At 57.8% G+C, this 17,050-nt stretch overlaps 1 protein-coding gene across 5 annotated transcripts in view; it reads left to right on the top strand.

Annotated features, from left to right (window-relative positions):
• LOC138817637 (guanine nucleotide exchange factor DBS-like) overlaps window positions 1-17,050 on the top strand; it is an 84,078-nt gene that overhangs the window by 30,356 nt on the left and 36,672 nt on the right. For all 5 annotated transcript variants that reach the window (XM_070008124.1, XM_070008123.1, XM_070008126.1 and 2 more), the window contains exons 2-4: window positions 5,915-5,998; window positions 9,068-9,182; window positions 15,060-15,150. In XM_070008124.1, the coding sequence (XP_069864225.1) occupies window positions 5,915-5,998; window positions 9,068-9,182; window positions 15,060-15,150 (290 nt within the window). The remainder of the gene's footprint in view (window positions 1-5,914; window positions 5,999-9,067; window positions 9,183-15,059; window positions 15,151-17,050) is intronic.

The following is a 17,050-nucleotide window of genomic DNA, read 5'->3' as shown; positions in this document are numbered from 1 at the left end:
AAACAAACAAACAAAAACCCAAAACACAAAAAAAACCCAGGCCAGTTGCCAACAGCTCATGCCTATAGTCCTAGCTATTCAGGAGGCTGAGATCTAAGGATCGAAGTACCAAACCAGCCTGGGCAGAAAAGTGTGAGAATCTCATCTCCAATTAACCACAAAAAGCCAGAGGTGAAGCTGTGTAGAGTGCTAGCCTTGAGGGAAAAAAAGAGGGCTCAGGGATAGTGCCCAGGTCCTGAGTTCAAGCCCGGGACTGGCACACATGCACATGCATGCTCACATGCTCACATGCGCGCGTGCATACACACACACACACACACACACACACACACACACACTAAACCCAAGACAAGCATCAGCTGTGGCTGGAGCCAGGCCTCCTGGGACAGTGCATGTCTTCCCTGTGTCTGCATCACACGGAGGCATCTCTGCAGAGCACCTGCTCAGTCCAGACCCTGGCTCTGCCCTTCCCCAGGATGTGTCCATGGAGGGCTGAAGGGCAGGTGCAGCTGGACGGCTGGCACTGAATCGTGAGCAAGGCTAGGAGCCCTTTCAGGCCCAGGCTTTGGGCCGGTTGCCGCATCATCTCTACGTCTTTCATCGTGTCATTGCTACAGGTGTATCCCAGGCCAGGGCTGGGGTGTGGTAGGTCCTGGGGTGTAGAAGTGGCTTCTTCAGAGGACCTGGAAACCTGACCACCAGGAGTGGAAAGGACCACATGAGGGCCAGACATGGCGCCTGGATCATTGGCTCCTGACACCTCACGTCGTCCCGGATTCGACCATGTCTGTCTCTGATGGACTCCTTTTGTGGTCCTGGGTCTGGTCGGTCCCTGACCCCTTATGTGTTTCTGTGCCTGGCTCCCATAGGGCACTGGAGGTCGGCACAGCAGCCCCACCCTCATCTGCCCTCAGGTCAGTTTCTGTGGCTCGTTCCCAGTCACTCTACAACGTACAGTGTACCCCAAGCCCTGCACCCCACTCCACTGGGACCGTGCCACTCCCAGCTCACCCCCGGAGGGGGTGGCTTACCTCTGGTCAGCACATGGTGCTGACCTCTGAGCAGCGGTGTTTCCCCACAGCAGGGGCAGCTTGGTGGGCCTTCTTCGTGCAAATGCAGATCGGAGTCTCTGAAGTCTCAGATCAGAAGCTGACTTTCAGACTTCACCATGTTGTTCTGGCTTCTCTCCTATGCTGAGAGACGGCGGGGGGGGGAGGGGCGCTATTGTCCCAAAGCGGGGTCCTCATAGGAGGCCCACCCTAGAGCTGGGCTGCCCACAGAAGTGAAAGTTCAGTGAGTTCAACTCACCAGGCACTGTTGGCTCATGCCTGTAATCTCAGCTGCATGGGAAGCTAAGAGCGGGAGGGTTGTGGTTTGAGGCCATCTCAGAAAATGGTCACAAGACCCCATTTCAACCCATCAGTGAGCCATAGTGGGGTGCGCCTGCAATGCTGAACTGAGGTTGGGAGGAGAACTGTGCGGGCCATCCTGGAAAAAGATTGTGTCTCCATGGAGAGGGTGGGACGTTGTGGCACACGCCTGCAAGCCCAGGCTCTCAAGAAAGCCGAGCTCTTCCTTCAGGGCCCAGGGCAGGGATGGGTTCTTGATGCCCAGGACAGAGGGCATGGTGGTGGGGGAGGGGAGAGGGGAGGGCGGCAGCACTTCCCTGGGATGTGGGCTTGGGGCTGGGGAACTGGATGGTCAGACATCCCAGGCTTGGTGGCGGTGTGGAAGAGCAGCAGTTGCAGGTGCACAGAGGGGCAGGCCCAGGTTGCAGGGCCCTGATGGTGGGGCAGGGGCGGGGGGGGGAAGCTCAGACCAGGGGCTCAATGCACCCCCGCAGACACTCAGCACCAGGCCTCATCCACGTGTCTGGGGCCAGGGCCCTTTGGCAGATGGAGGGCGTAGAGTGGCTCCGGAGGACCGAGTCACCAGGGTGACTGGGGCCACCACATGGGGGGGTCCACTGTGACCCCTCGCCATGCCAGCCACAGCGGCTCCCAACCCTGCCAGCTCTGCCCCACAGCCCACTCCGTCTCTCCAAGCAGGAGTCTGGGATGAGGCGTCCTGTGGTTAACGTGGCACCACCCTCACCCTCCCACCCCCGCACGGTCATCTGCTCTTTTAACAACAAAAATATATTTATGTCATCTTTTCTGTGCATCTTTATCTCAAAAGTTGTGAGGACCCATGGGCGAAAACATTTAGTGATGAAGTCAATTTAGGTGCTGCGTGTATGAGAAATATTTGTGGCTCACCCAAGAAAAGGATGGAGACTTAAAATGTGACAATTCTGCTAGCCCAGCTGGTGGAAATCTCAGACGTTCTGAGCAGCTGAATCCAACACAGCCCTCAGCATAGCAACAGCCTGTGCAAGAACTCCGTCCTTCTGGGACGAGTGACATCAAATATCCTCCTTACCAAATTGAAGTCTATTCTGCATCCTGCTGGCTTTTCCTCTGGCCCTTTTCTGTGGACATCCGGCCCTTGGTCGAGACTCTGGTGGGCCTGAGGGGTAGACACAGCCCCTCTGTGGCCTGTGACGCAATCCCCCGGGACCCTCAACCCCAGACACTGAAAAGATGCGATTGTATCTGACAGGGCGCAAATGCCCTGGAGAATAGGCTCTTTGCCAGCTATAAATAAAGGGTGATAATTAGCAAATAATAGGCTTTACTGTGTGGCCGGAGGTGCCCTCCTGACTGAGTGGGCAGGGAGCCCTTTCTTCCCCCATCCCTGTGAGGGAGGCCGGGCCAAAGTCACCAGCAAACAGTAGGCCTGCCTCCACCGCGGGCAGTTGCTCCCCACCTTGGGCAGGTGCCCCCCCACCCACTGCCTTTCCTCTCTCTGTCTACCTGGCAGGGCCATAGTGGCCCTTGACTGCAGGATGCTGCTGTCTGGGCTGACTTGTGCTCACACACAGGAGCTCTGTGAGGGCCGGCCCTGCCCTTTGACTCCATGAGGAGGGGCCAACCCATTTCCTGTTAGGACATTATTTCCTGGGAGACCCGGGTCACTGCAGGGTCTCTGTCTCCTTCCTGTCTGTCCACACATTGTGATTCTTGGATTTCTTATCTTGTATTGATTGGTACTGGGTTTTAGACGTCCCACTCAGAGCCCAGGGCTCCTGTGTGAGGTCCAGATGCTCCTTGCATGCCAAGTAGAGACACGGTGAAGGACAGATGGATCTGTGACATGACAGCAGTCAGTGCGTCTTCAGCCATCTCCAGGGTACAGACATTGGCTTCAGGTTAAATAGGGAAAATTGGGGGCACATGGGAAAGCAGTCCCAGGTCAGAGGTGTAGACTGGTTGACCTCTAGCTCAGTCTTTGACTTTGAGGCTTGGTGTGTCAGCCATAGGGCTGGCTGTTCACTGCAAGGTGACAAGAAGACATCGCCTGTCCAAGGGCCAGTTTACCTTTGGTCACAAGATGCTTATGACAGGCCTGGCTTTTGAGAGGCCCGAGATGATCACAAAGTGGCTGCAGGATGAATGGCTTGAATGCAAGGGCACAGTCGTGAAGTTGCTGTGGGGCTGGGTGCCGGCTTTTACCTTGTTTTTAGTTAATTTACCAATCTAGCCTCTTATCCACAAAGCACAGATTGGACGAGATTAAGAATGCTCTTATCACATAGCTTGGCTCTGTCCCATCAGTCCACAGTGGGCATAAAAAGGTAGGAAGGAAAAAAACTAGCACGGAGGTGAGCTTGAAGCACAAAGCACCCCAGGGCCTGCTGTCTGAGAAAGCCTCGCAAATGTCCTCGGTCGGGTGCATGCCAGGGCTGACCAGTGGCCAGGAAGATGCCCCTGGCCTTTTGACCAAGCATCATGGGGACAGTAGAGGGCAGGGTGCCCGCAGGGTGGGGGACGTGGTGTCACACAGGGTGAGGGCCTTGAAGCCGGACTAAAGCTGGGTAGAGAAAGACTCTAGCTGCAGGACAAGAGCTCTCACCTGAGGGCAGCCACACCTAGGCCTACCTGCACACACAGAAGCTGGTCAGCTTGCAGGGGACACATCTTCTGGCAGCCTGTTTGAACCCATGGAAAGTCAGCCACCATCAGCCAACTGAGGCCCAGGAATGACACCATGTGCTCAGGAGCCTGGGTGTACCCCCATTGGAGTGCAGGGTTGGGGGGCATCTCAGCATTACCATCTGGAACCCACAGAATAAACGTGAGGAACCATTGAGACCACAGTGCTAGTCAGGACTCAGAATGTTCACATCAGGAGCCCTTACACTCAGCTTCTCCTGTCCTGGGTGGGGGCAGTCAGAAGTCTTTCCTTTTCCAGGGGGTGCAGTCAGACGTGCTTGGGGCAGGTCTGTAGACCCGGGGCCGACGTCTCTCTCATCATGGCCAGGCCCAGGTGGATCTTGGCCAGCCTAAGGCTCAGGCCTCATCCCGGGCATTCTGAACGACTGTCCAGTTTGTCCTGGATGCAAAGAGCACACTGGCCCCAGTGCCACTGGCGAACTCCCCGTGGTTTCTCACACCTTCACGAAAACCGCCAGTGTATCCCGCGAGAGGCATGGGTGTGCAGGCCGCAGCTCCCCTGGCCCAGCACATGATGTGTCGCCTTTGTGGGACTGTGGTCTTCAGTCCTACAGTCCCCACAAGTGGAAGCCCGGCCCCTGTCATTGGGCTGACACTGGGAAGTGCGCCCTGTGTGTTGAGGAGGTCTGTGTCTGAAGAAGGTGACTGTCATCTACTTCCCAACTCCTCGTGCACAGGGCATGCCATGCCATGCGGCTCTGACAGGCATGGGTAGGCCTAGCAGAGCCTCACCAGCCCCAGTAGAGGGGCCGGCAGGGGCAGGCTACTCATGTCGCCAGCCAGCAGTCAGGCACTGGGCTCGGGGCGGCTGTGTTCTGGCTTGTCTACATGGCTGGAGCCACAGGATCTAAGGTCGAGGCTGCACACATCTTCGGCCATTGTGGCCGGTCACCCAGGTGCCTGTGGCACGCCACAGGCACACGGTCCACAGGATCAGTCTCCAGTGTCTGTCAGTGCTTCTGTGCTGTGGGGCGTGGACAGATTCTACTGTGATGACGGAGTGTGGACAGCAGCATGCCAGCTGGAGGCCAGCCCTGTCCTGCACGGTGGCATCCATCTCTGCTCCAGCAGAGTCCAGCTGGGCCTGCTCCCTGTCCATCCCCAGGCTGCTGACCTGGAATTTGTGGTGGACAGAGCCGCCTATCCGTGCCTGAGGTCAGGACTCGAGCCTGCTCCGAGCCTGCTCCTGTTCTGCTTCACCTGAATCATGCACTGGAAAAGGCCATGGGCGTGTGGCCATGGCATTTGTGGAGCCCATGGGCCTCCAGGGTTGGGGTGGGGCGACAGGTGTCCTTGCCGGCCAGCACATCATTGATAGGCAACAGGTGAGCGCACAAGTGGTCTGGATGTCTGCCAGGACTAGGTGGGGAGCAGAGCAGGAGCTTGTTTACTTCATGAGTCAGGCCTAGCCCTTCCCCCCCTTCTCCCTCCTCCTCCTGTCCCTCCCCCTCCTTTCCCTCCTCCTCCCTTTTTTCCCCTCCTTTCCTTCTTCCTCTTGTCCCTCCTCCTCCTTTCCCTCCCCCTCTTCTTCCTCCCCTTCCTCCTCCTTTCCCTCCCCCTCCTTTCCCTTCCTCCTCTGTTCCTTCCCTCCTCCTTCCCCGACCTCCATCTGTCACTCTGTTTCTTTGCCTCCTCTCTCCATCATACACACATTTTAACCATTGATGGTGGCTCTCTGTGCTGGGAGAAACAAAAAGCTTGCTCCCATTGGAACCTGAAATACCTTTTTCCAGCACGTGATCTGACTGCAGCTCCCGTGTTTGTGGCGCTGCTGGCCAGGCTGGTCCCTGTCCCCCGGGCCCTACCTGTGGGTGTGGGCGCGGCTTCCTGCGGTGACGGTGCCTCTGCTCTTCCTGCAGATGAAATCATGCACCAGGACATCGTCCCGCTCTGCGCGGCTGACATCCAGGAGCAGCTGAAGAAGCGTTTCGCTTACCTGTCCGGTGAGTTCCGGAGGCTGGGAAGGCTGGGGGAAGGGGCAGCCTCTGTGCAGGGACCTGGCACTGCCTGGGCTGTCCTGGGACGGCACACCTCCCGGGGCTGAACTAGTCGCACAAGGCCTTCCAGACTGCTCCCAGCCACTGCCTGGGGAGAAGCCGGTAGCACGGCCACCCTGGCCACCCTGTCGTTAACCGGAGGGGTGGCCCGTCTATCTCCTCGGCTCATAACACAACACCCCAGGCTGGGTGAGTCATCCAGAGCTAGATCACGGTGCACACACCTATAATCCCAACTCCTCAGGAGGTAGAGATGGAAGGATTTGAGTACAAAGCCAACAAAATTAGTGAGGACCCCCCCCCCTTTTTAAAAAGTAAAATAGAAATAAAACAGCTAAGGGGCATACATAGCTCAAGTGGTAGAGTACTTGCTTAGCAAGTGTGATTGCTAGTAGCACAGAGAGACTGAGACAAAAACAGAGCACATGAGAGCCCAGGTCTCAAGAGGATGAGGTCAGAACTGCCCTGGGTTGAGGGCTGAGCAGCCAAAGCTTGTGAAGATGCTACGGTCCACCACCCAGTCTCCCTCCTAGCCTCCCACCACCCCTTGCCACCCCCATGCCCCAGCCTTGGGCCACTGGCTCCCACATTAACTGTGAGCTGCCCTGCCCTGTGGGCTGTATGTACCTGCGGTCGGCCCCACTGTATGCATCTCTCCCTGGCGTTCAGGAAACACCAGCCTGGAGCGTCAAGGTCCTTGTCAGAAGAGATCAAGGTTCAGGTCAGTCACAGCTTTCCTCAGTGGGCCTGACCAGATCAGCTAGTCCTGCAGGACAGGCTCTCCCTGCACAACAGACTCCAGACACCAAGTCGCACAGTGGATTCCTCCTCTGGCTGCTCAGATCCTGAGCTGGTGTCCCTCACTGCTCCACAGCCCGTCCATGCCAGGGTGTCCATCCATGCCAGAGTGCTATCCATGCCAGAGTGCCTATCTACTGCTTTATGCTGCTGCCCTCCAGAGGGCGCCCTGGGGTTTGAGAGGCCTAAGATGAAGCATCTCAGTGCTTACTGGTGCAGGCTTCTGCCTTTCATTTTCACCTCACCTGGCCCTCGAGGCAGCGTCCCTGCCACCCCCAGCACCTGGACCAACGGCAGTGCTATCAGTTCAAGAGCTGGGCCCTTCCGATCTGGGCGGGGCCAGGCCTCACACCAGCCTAGAGGTGGTGACTCTGGGAGGCCAAGGAGGCCCTGATGAGCCCACTCTCGGCCTGTGGAGTGGGCCACCTCCCCCCTGGGGGCTCCTGGGCCTCTACCCTGCATGAGGCCGCTGCCCACGCTTCTCTCAACACCTGCCAGTGTCCACAGCCTTATCTGCTCGGCTTCCTGCTCGGCTCTTTCCCACATGATAGTAAGGTTCTGAGTAGTTGAACTGCAGTTCTTTCCAAATGTGAAGCCACTGGTGTCCTGAGAGCCCTAAGGCCTCCTCCCTGCCTCCAGCACCTGGAGCCAGCACCTCTCTGGAAGTCACAGCAGTTGCTTCAGCCCATGCGCCTCACAAGGCAAGACCCATCGGGACCGCTCAGAGTCAGCCAGGTGGAGTCAGCCAGGCCCTGGGGCCTCAGAGAGGCCCAGGTGCACCCGTCATCTGGGGCCAGCCTGCCCGCCCAGCGTCACATCGGAGGCTCCGGCACCACCCATGTGGTCTGGTTCCGGGTCCCCCGGAGCAGCCTAGAACCAGGGCAAAGGCCTTGCTGTGGCCATGATGGCACTTAGTTGGTGGCAGGGTAGCCCGGGGAGCAGCTGTGCTCTAGAACGTTCCCACAGGATGGATCCTGTGCTTGCAGGGGACGTGCTCATTGGGCATTGCACTCGGTGTGAGCAGAGCAAGCCCTTCCCATTCCCACACCACGTCAGAAAGCCACACAGTCACACTCACATAGCTATGCCGTTGCAGCAGGTGGAGAAGAGTGTGTTCCCGTGGCGCGTTCCCCTGGCACATTCCGTGGCAGGGAGAGACAGGGTCCAGGCCACATGGGCTCCTCCGTGGCCTGACTGCCGGTGTGGGGAGGCGGGGACTCACACACCTTGGAATTGCTATGGGAGCAGCTGTAGCCTGTGGTCAGCTTGCCGCCCACACAGGAACCCAGTGGACATGGAGCCGGCTGTACCGCATTCCCAGTGAGTCCTGTCAGAAAGCAAAGGGCAGGCGTGGCCACCCCCCCTTCCCCAGGCTTGCTGGCCTCTTCGGGTACCGTCCTCCTGCCCTTCATGAATGAAAAGTTGTCTCCTAGCGCCACATGAAGCTGAGCCACGGCAGGTCCAATCCCCAAAGGGCTGTTAACTGGGACAGATCGGACAATGGACAAAGCTTTCAGTCTGTGCAGCAGGGACCTGACCTTTCTTTTGAGCAGCAAGAATTCAAGATGACGAAGGATGGTTGAGAACCGAAGACAGCTCTGCTCAGCGCCACAAGGAACACTTCTTCAGTCAGGACAGGGCCGGAAGGCCAAGAGCCTCTGAGGCAATAGGCAGAGCATGGCTACTCAGAAGGGACACTTCTAGCCTGTGGCCCTGACTGGGATTAAGAGTTGGGGGACAGATGTCCTGTTTGAGGGTCACTAAATATTCCTTCTGTACATGTGCAGTTTTTTTCATAGATAATACAAGTCAGGTGCCAATAACTCCTGTCTATAATCCTAGCTACTCAGGAAGCTGAGATCTGAGAATCACTTGTTTGAAGCCAGCCTGGGCAGGAAAGTCCATGAGACTCTTATCTCTACAAAACTACTAGAAAAGCCAGAAATGGATCTGTGGCTCTAGTGGTAGAATGCCAGTCTTGAGTGAGGAAGCTAAGGGACAGTGCCCAGGCTGAGTTCAAGCCCCAGTACTTGTGTATGTGTGTGTATGTGTGTGCACGTATGCACTCTCTCACACACACACACACACACACACACACACACACACACACACACAAGAAAATACAGAACTGTGTGAGCCAGCTTTAGTTTCATTGACAGGGTACCGCCATTGTGGCTGAGCAGGAGACCCTGCTGAGTTTCCGTCATGTCTCCCCAGGTGGGCGGGGCCAGGACGGCAGCCCGGTCATCACGTTCCCTGACTATCCAGCCTTCAGCGAGATCCCGGACAAGGAGTTCCAGAATGTCATGACCTACCTCACCAGCATCCCCAGGTACGTGCCGAGAAGCCCAGAGCTGCTGTGGCCATGGCTGCGTGTGCTCGCTGTGTCGAGGAAGCCACATGCAGGCTTTGGGGGCGTCGAGGAAGCCGCGTGCGGGCTTCGGGGGGTGGCAACACTCCGTCAGGCAGGGGGCGTGGTCGGAGGATTTGGGAGCCTGTCTGACCATTTGTCTGGCTCAGCCCTGGGGGGTACGCTTCACCCTGGCTGTGCATTTCTAGCGGAATCATCCGTGACCTTGTATGTGTAAGGGCCAAGAGTGTTAAGTGAGCAGCAGTGTGTGTGCCAGGCCTCTTGCTAGGCCCACGCTGAAACAGAAAGTTCTACGCTGTGTCCTGCCTCCTTCTGCAGGAGCTGAGGGCTGGGGGACATCAGGTCTCCCCCCTCCCCAAGGTGCAGGGGACCACAGCATCCCTGAGGTTCAGGTTGCTTTCTGTCCAGCAGCAGTTCACCAAGTCCTTCAGCTGCGTACCTGGCTCTTTCTGAGGATGCAGGATGCCCCACTGTGCACCTCCTGCTGCAGGGGCCCTGTGGACCACGCCTGGCTGAGCATGGCTATGGTGAGGGCCGGCGCTGGACTAGCTGGGCTTCCGCAGTCCTGGGTGGGGACAGGCGGTCCTTGGCGGAGCTGGGTCCGGGCTGTCCGTTCCCTCCTTTGCTGTGTGCTAGCGGCGCTCCCGCCAGGGCCGCGTGAAATGCGCAGCTGGGCAGAGATCTCTCGTCACCGCTGGCTTTACTGGCTGTGCCTCCCCCAGGTCATCATAGACTTGACCTCAGCTACCTGCACCAGTTTTCTACTCAGAGTCCAGTGCTCCTGAGCACTCGAGACCCTCCATGCGATCTGGGGGCCCCAGGGCCCAGCACCGTGGTGACCCCTTCGCATGAGATTCCATCCTGTGCCTGCCGAAGTCACATCCTTCTGAAGCCACCTCATCCTGTGTCACCTCTGCGTACCCCCCCCTGTCACCTCCGCATCCCCCGTCACCTCCCCATCCCCTATCACCTCCCCATCCTCATCACCTCCCCATCCCCATCAGCTCCCCACCCCCATCAGCTCCCCATCCCCTGTCACCTCCCCACCCCAATCACCTCTCCACCCCCATCACCTCCCCATCCCCCATCACCACCCCACCCCCATCACCACCCCACCCCCATCACCTCCCCATCCCCCGTCACCTCCCCACCCCAATCACCTCTCCACTCCATCCCCTGTCACCTCCTCCTGTCACCTCCCCGTTTCTCCCCCCCTCATCTCCCCACCCCCATCTCCTCCTCATCCCCATCACCTCCTTGTCCTGTGTCACCTCCCCTCCCCTGTCACCTCCTCATCCATTGTTCCATCATCTCCCATCACCTCCATGCATCCTGATATCTACTAACCTTGAGGGTGAACGGTGCAGTTGAAATTCCTCCCAGAGCTGGCCTGCTTCTGTCCACACATGACCAGGGTTGTTCTGTGGCCATCGTGGTTTGTGACATGCCACAGCAACAGCCCCACATTCTTCATGCAAAGCCAAGACCAGGGACTGTCCAGGGTGCTGGCCCTGCCGAAGGCGTATCGCCTTTAGTTGTGAGGAAGTACCTCGAAGTAGAGGCCGCACCTTGGGTACCCTTGGAGGAACAGACAGCGGCTCAGGCACCCTAGGAGGTAGGGGCCACAGCTGGGATTTCCCTCAGAGGTCGGGGCCGCAGCTGGGCTTTCCCAAGATGCAGGGGCCGCAGCTTGGGTTTTCCAAGAGGCAGGGACCACAGCTCGGGTTTTCCTAGGAGGTAGGGGCCGCAGCTTGGGTTTTCCTAGGAGGTAGGGGCCGCAGCTCGGGTTTTCTTAGGAGATAGGGGTCGCAGCTCAGGTCTTCCTAGGATGTAGAGGCTGCAGCTCAGGCACCTTTACCTCCCAGCCCTGTTACAGCACCCAGCTTGCCATGTTACCCAGCCATCCCACGGGGGCTAGGCACCCCTCCTCCCCCAGGGGTGAACTGGATGAGGAACAGAGGGCGTCTGGAGCTTGAGCTTGACCTTGCAGATGCAGAGCAGTCACTGGGGCCGAGGCCCTGGGGTGAGGTTCTGCAAACCCTTGGAGGAGCTGCTGGGTGAGGCAGAGCAAACTTTACCTGGGGCTTCAGAGCTACAGAGCAGGCCTGGCCCCAGGCCTCTGCAGCTGTGGCCTCTAGGTGAGGCAGGGGAGGCAGGGCATCCCCTGTCCGTTGGTTTCTTCACCCAAGCTTATGAGCAGCTGGTCTTGTGACCTGGGCAGGTAGAGCCTGTCAAGCCTCAGGAGGGGACAGAGCACATTGCTCCGAGGGGCTTTGGCCAGGCGGGGGTGGGGGAGGTGGTCGGCTAGAGGTCAAGGGAACCAGGCCGGCTGAGCCACTGCCTGCCCATCCACCTACTCCCCGTCCGCCTACAGCCAGGGCTATATCTGGCGGGGTGTGTGTCTCTCTGGCCAGTTCAAGCAGCAAGGTCTCTTAATTCCCTGCTCTCCTCTAGAGTTACAGAGGAGGGGAACTGAGCCCAGTCCTGCCCTGAGGCTGAGGGTTTCATTTGATCTCCTGGGAAATTCTCTTCCTCCTCCCTTTGTCCCCAAGGAGGGATGAGGTGGTATTTCATGCCTGTGTGGTGTCTGAGGACCTCTGCACCCTCCACACACATGCATGTACACATGCATGCTCACATGCATACTCATACACATACAAGCATGAATGTACACACATGTACACATGCATGACTGCCCACATGCATGTCCATATACATACATGAACATGTGCACATGCACGCTCACATTCATACACATATATAAATGTATGCATGCACACATGCATGGATACCCACATGTACACTCACACACGTTCATACACATACATGCATGAACACATGCATACACGCTCACTCATACACATGCATAAGCACACACGCTCACATACATGAACACAATGCGCGCACACTGCTCATACACATGTACACATTCACACACATACCTGAGCACATGCATGCACATGCACATGCACACACACTCTGGGACTCTAACCCCTACATGACACCCCAAATTGGAGATCCTGGCAGTGGCTGGGGCAGTACCTGCAGAGGGGAGCCTGGAAGATGTCTGCCCAGAGCTCAGTATGAGTAAGTTCTGCTCCCCCCACCCCTCCCACCTGAGGAGACCCCCCTCCCCAGCCTGGTGTGCCCCAGAGGTCTCCAATAGCCTTCATCCTGCTCCCTCCGCCTCTTGGACTCTTGCCTGATGGTCACCCCGTGTGGAGATTCCTAGCCCTTCTCCCCCCCAGAGCCAGCCAGAGGCCCAGGAGAAAACAGGCACCCAGGAAGATGGCCCCACAGCCCTGGGACCTGCTCAGGACTCAGCCATGCCCTGTGTGCACTGTGCCTGCACACTGCCCTGTCTGTGTAGTAGGCAGCAATGCCTGGCAGGCTGGGGGCCCGGGATCAGAGATAACGCCCGGATGCCAACCCTGCCTATGGCCTGTGGTTTTGCATGCTCACCACAAGAGGGCATGATTTGTCAGACTGCCCTTCAGAGACTAAACCTGCCTGGTGCCTCTGCCCTGCTCCAGAGCCTCACCTGTGGTTTTGTTTCAAACTGTTCCTTCGGCTAATCAGCCGGGGCCTCGCGTCTGTACCTGTGGGCAGGAAAGAGCTTTGTGGGGGATGCAGACAGAGTGGGGGTGAGGCTGTGACCCGCCATCATCACAGCCAGGCTGTGCGGCTCACAGAACCTTGACTGCGTACGTGGGTGTTCACCGTGGAGCGGAACATAGCTGTGCCGTGGTTATTCCAGTGTGTGCAGAGCGGGAAGCGGAGGCGGTTCTCGGCTGTGTCCCTGCAGGGCAGCCTCTGAGGGCCTGTGTCCCGCAGGGAGCGGGTGTCTGCCCGTCCATCCTGTCCTCATGGGGGTGGGGTGGCTTTTAGCAGACCTCACGGGGGCCTTTGAGTGCATTTCTCAAGATCACAAGTTTTTTGGTGGTGGTGGTGGTGGTGGTCTTGGGGCATGAACTCAGGGTCTGGGTGCTGTCCCTGAGCTTTTTTGTTCAAGGCTAGTGTTCTACCACTTTGAGCCACAGCACCACTTCCAGTTTGCTGGTGGTTAATTGGTGATAATAGTCTAGCAGACATTACTGCTTGGGCTGGCTTTGAACCACAATCCTCAGATCTTAGCCTCTTGGGTAGCTAGGATGACCGGCACCTGGCTAGAGCACAAATTTTGTACTGAAAATTTACTACTGGGCCCATTGGTCTGAAGCATGTATAATGCCAGCCAGTCTTTCTGAGCCTCTCCTCTGTCACTATAGGGAGAGACGGGGGTTGGCTTCCTGACCAAGTCCCCCAAAGGCATCCCGGTGTATCTCCTTCAGTGCCATATGAAGGGGAGTTCCGAAGGGGGCGGCGGGCACGAGGGAGGGGCGGGGTCCTGCTGGCCGCAGTCTCCAGAGGCTCCAGGATGTCACAGTTGCAGGCTGTGTATCTGGAGATCAGGTCTGACGCTGCAGAGTGCGTTTGGAGGCTTCTGCCTCTACAGGGTTTGCAGTCCACATAGACGCAGCGATCCGGTGGCCTTGTCCACCTTGCACTGAGCCATGAACCATGTGACCCAGGCCAAGAAAGCAGGGTGGGAGTCACTCACAAAAGTAGCCAAGTCCCTCATGGGGCCACTGAGAAAGGGCTGGTGCACCTCAAGGCTCCAGGCTCTGGGCTCAGGGCTCCTGCAGTGCAGCCCAGAGCAGGGGACAGCACTCTTCTGTGTCTACCTCTCTTTGGAGCAGTTTAGCTGGGCAAAGCAGATCTGCAGTCCTGCTGAGCAGTCGGAGGCAGGAGGCTATTTGGAGTAAAAGTTCAGATTTATGTGTGCATTTACCTGGAAGTATGTTTGCTATTCTTGAGCCAACTTACCGTCCACACGTGAAATCCTCCATTCTCCGGTGCGTGGTGTAACGTGTCATTGTTGAGTGTGCTCTGAGCGCCCCTGCTGTTAAACCAGAGGATCCTCGTTATAAAGTCACAGCCTCACAGACTGCACAATTAATGATGACGTCCGTAGAATCCTGACTTCCCCTTAACCCAGAAACGGCTCGCCTGGGCACTTTCTCAGGTTTAGAGCCAGGGCTTCTGCTGGCCGGTCCGCCTCCCTCCAATGGTGATTGGCTGGTGGTGGCAGCTGCTGGCACCACATGATTGGCTTGGATGTGAAACTCCCCAGCGGGATGCACACTTCCCTCTCCCACCCTGTGACTCAGGCTGGGGCTGAGCTGCGAAGCGGAGGGAGAGGAGGTTACACAACGGCGAGATGCTGGCCTGGCTCTGCCACCAACATCGCTGCTGCCAAGAAGCGCTCATGTCCCATTCCCCACGGAGGCTCCGGAGCCTGAAGATGCCTTGGGGATTTTCTTCCCAAGTTGTAGCAATGCCACCGGAAGCGATTTTTTGATGCAGCTGAACGGGGAGGGAGAGCACAGATGCTGGGACTTGAGTGATGTGTGGGTCCTAGGATTGTTTCGGAGGGCTTAGTCAGCTGACCACGAAGGAAAGGGAAATCGTGGAATATACTACCCCACTCCCTTACTCCCCCTCCCCCCCTCCCGCCGTGTGACTGGAATGATGGGCCTGCCTCACCGGGGACTTGATGTGGCTGGTGGCAGGCTGAGCAGGAGCAACACGCCCATCCCTGCCCTCCTTTAGCCAAGAGTGAGTCGTGGCAGCCTTGCGACGGGGCTGCCCAGGGCCCTGGCCACGCTGCCGTCCGCCGAGGCCCCTCCCTGGCGTGCATTCTGATTTGCAGTGCGGGATGGCGTGGGCTTGCAGGATCGCGCTGTAACGTGGAAGCCTGGCTTCCTGAGCTGACGGCAGCCTTTCTCTTCGTTTCAGCTTGCAAGATGCTGGCATCGGATTCATCCTGGTCATAGACCGAAGGCAGGACAAATGGACTTCCGTGAAGGCGTCAGTCCTTCGCATAGCCGTAAGTGCCTCCCAGTCCTGGCGGTGGTGAGTGCTAGCTCCTCTCCCCTAGGCCCTGCAGTTTGTGTCCTGCTGTTTCTGCTGGGCAAGGAGGTATTGCCTGGAGGTGGCCAGCTGGGGTCCAGCTCAGAATGGGCAGAGTCCTGAACCCACAAGGGCTCTGAGCTGCTGGCCATGTGTGCATATGTGCATGTGTGTGTGCACACGAGTGCATGTGTGTGTGCACACGAGTGCATGTGTGTGTGCACACGAGTGCATGTGTGTGTGTGTGTGTGTGTGTGTGTGCATGGTGTGTTCTCATGTGGGTACTCTCAAAGAGTCTGTTCTAATTTGTGTCTTCTCTTAAATGGAGCATAAAAGTTCTGAGCAGACGCTGTGTGTTAGTCTTCAGGCTGGAGATGGAAATTACTGGACAGCTCTTTCTAAGCGACCCTTTCCTTTCCACATTCGTGCGGGCTACTTTGTCTTTAGATTTGCGAGCAGATGCCTGAGCCTTCCTTAGAGACCCCCCCCCGCCCCCGTGCACCCTGGGCCCTGGGGCTGCAGCAGGGTGGGCAAGCCCCCGGGGCTGCTGTTTTTAGCCTGCAGTAATCATTTCAGAGGAGCGAGAAGGAGCTGGCAGAAATCTTATTTTCGGAAGTCTCTCCCCTCCCACCCACAACTACATGGCGCGCTTCTTGTGAGCTGAGCTCTCCACACCCCCTCTCCCGCCTGCCAGCCGCGGCCTTGCAGCTGCCAAGGACCCAGCGTTGCGTTATCCACAGCAGAGGCGGGTGCGTCACTGTTCTCTGCCCGCCAGACGCCCCATCTCAGGGGCCTCCCCATCACCCCAGCTATCCTCAGGTCCCATCCGCTTGGAGGCTCAGGTCCTGCTCTGCAGGCTCCTGGTCTCATCCTGAAGGAGAATGAAGGGCTGCACATCTGCTCTGATGCTCTCAGCCCACCTGCGGGGCTTGGCCCGGCCCCTCTGTGCGGTTCTGTGGGGCGTGCCCCATCCGCAGCCCCCACCAAGCCCTCCCAGGCCTCATCCATCTGAACGCCTCCCAGTGCTTGACGGGCTCAAAAAAGGCAGGTCTAGCCACCACATGGCCGCTGCCCACAGGACCACATGCCTGGCCCTGCAGTCCGTCCAGTCAGTCTCTTCTAGTGCACGTATACACACACACACACACACACACACACACACACACACACACACACACACACACACACACACACACACACACACACACACACACACATCAGTGTTTCAACCCAGATAATTTTCACGTGCAATGTAGAGAACATCTGTGTGTGATCGCAAGGGACTGGACAGCCACATTTCCCTCAGAGGGCCAGCCGTTCCTTGGTACACACCCGAGGCTCCCGGCGGGGTATAAAGAAATAGCCACCCTGGCTTGTCAGCCCTAAGGACTCCCACACAGATGCCCTCCATGGAAGGCTGTCCCAAGGCATGGACCTGGAAGCCACAGAAACGGGGGTCCCCTGGCCCCCAGGGAGGGCCTGGGGGTTCTCGGGTCCCCAGGGAGGTGTAGGGGTCCTCTGGTCTCCAGGGAGGGTCTGGGGGTCCCCCAGCCTCCTGACACACAGGTCTTCAGTGAGCTGCACTGACGTAATTCTTAAGATTCCCGCTATTCTTAGCCGCACACATCCCGCCTCGTGCTCTTTTCTCTACGGATGTCTTCAGCTTGGCTTGGAATAGAAAAGTAAAACATGGGCGGAGCCGAGACCCAGTGTTCCCCAAGTCAGCCCTGTGGGCCGCCAGGAACGGAGCCCGTTCCTGGTCTGACTGTGGGCGGAGGATGAGGTGTATGCCTGGTCTGAACCAAGGGCACAGGTGGAGGTGACAAGGCCCGGAGCTGAGAACGTGGTGCCTCCCTCCTCCAGGAGCGGGCTTGGAG

The sequence above is a fragment of the Dipodomys merriami genome, unplaced genomic scaffold (genome assembly GCF_024711535.1).
Source record: "Dipodomys merriami isolate MVZ:Mamm:240054 unplaced genomic scaffold, mDipMer1.0.p SCAF_70, whole genome shotgun sequence".
Taxonomy (NCBI): Eukaryota; Metazoa; Chordata; class Mammalia; order Rodentia; family Heteromyidae; genus Dipodomys; species Dipodomys merriami.
This window is presented reverse-complemented; position numbering and strand designations above follow the sequence as displayed.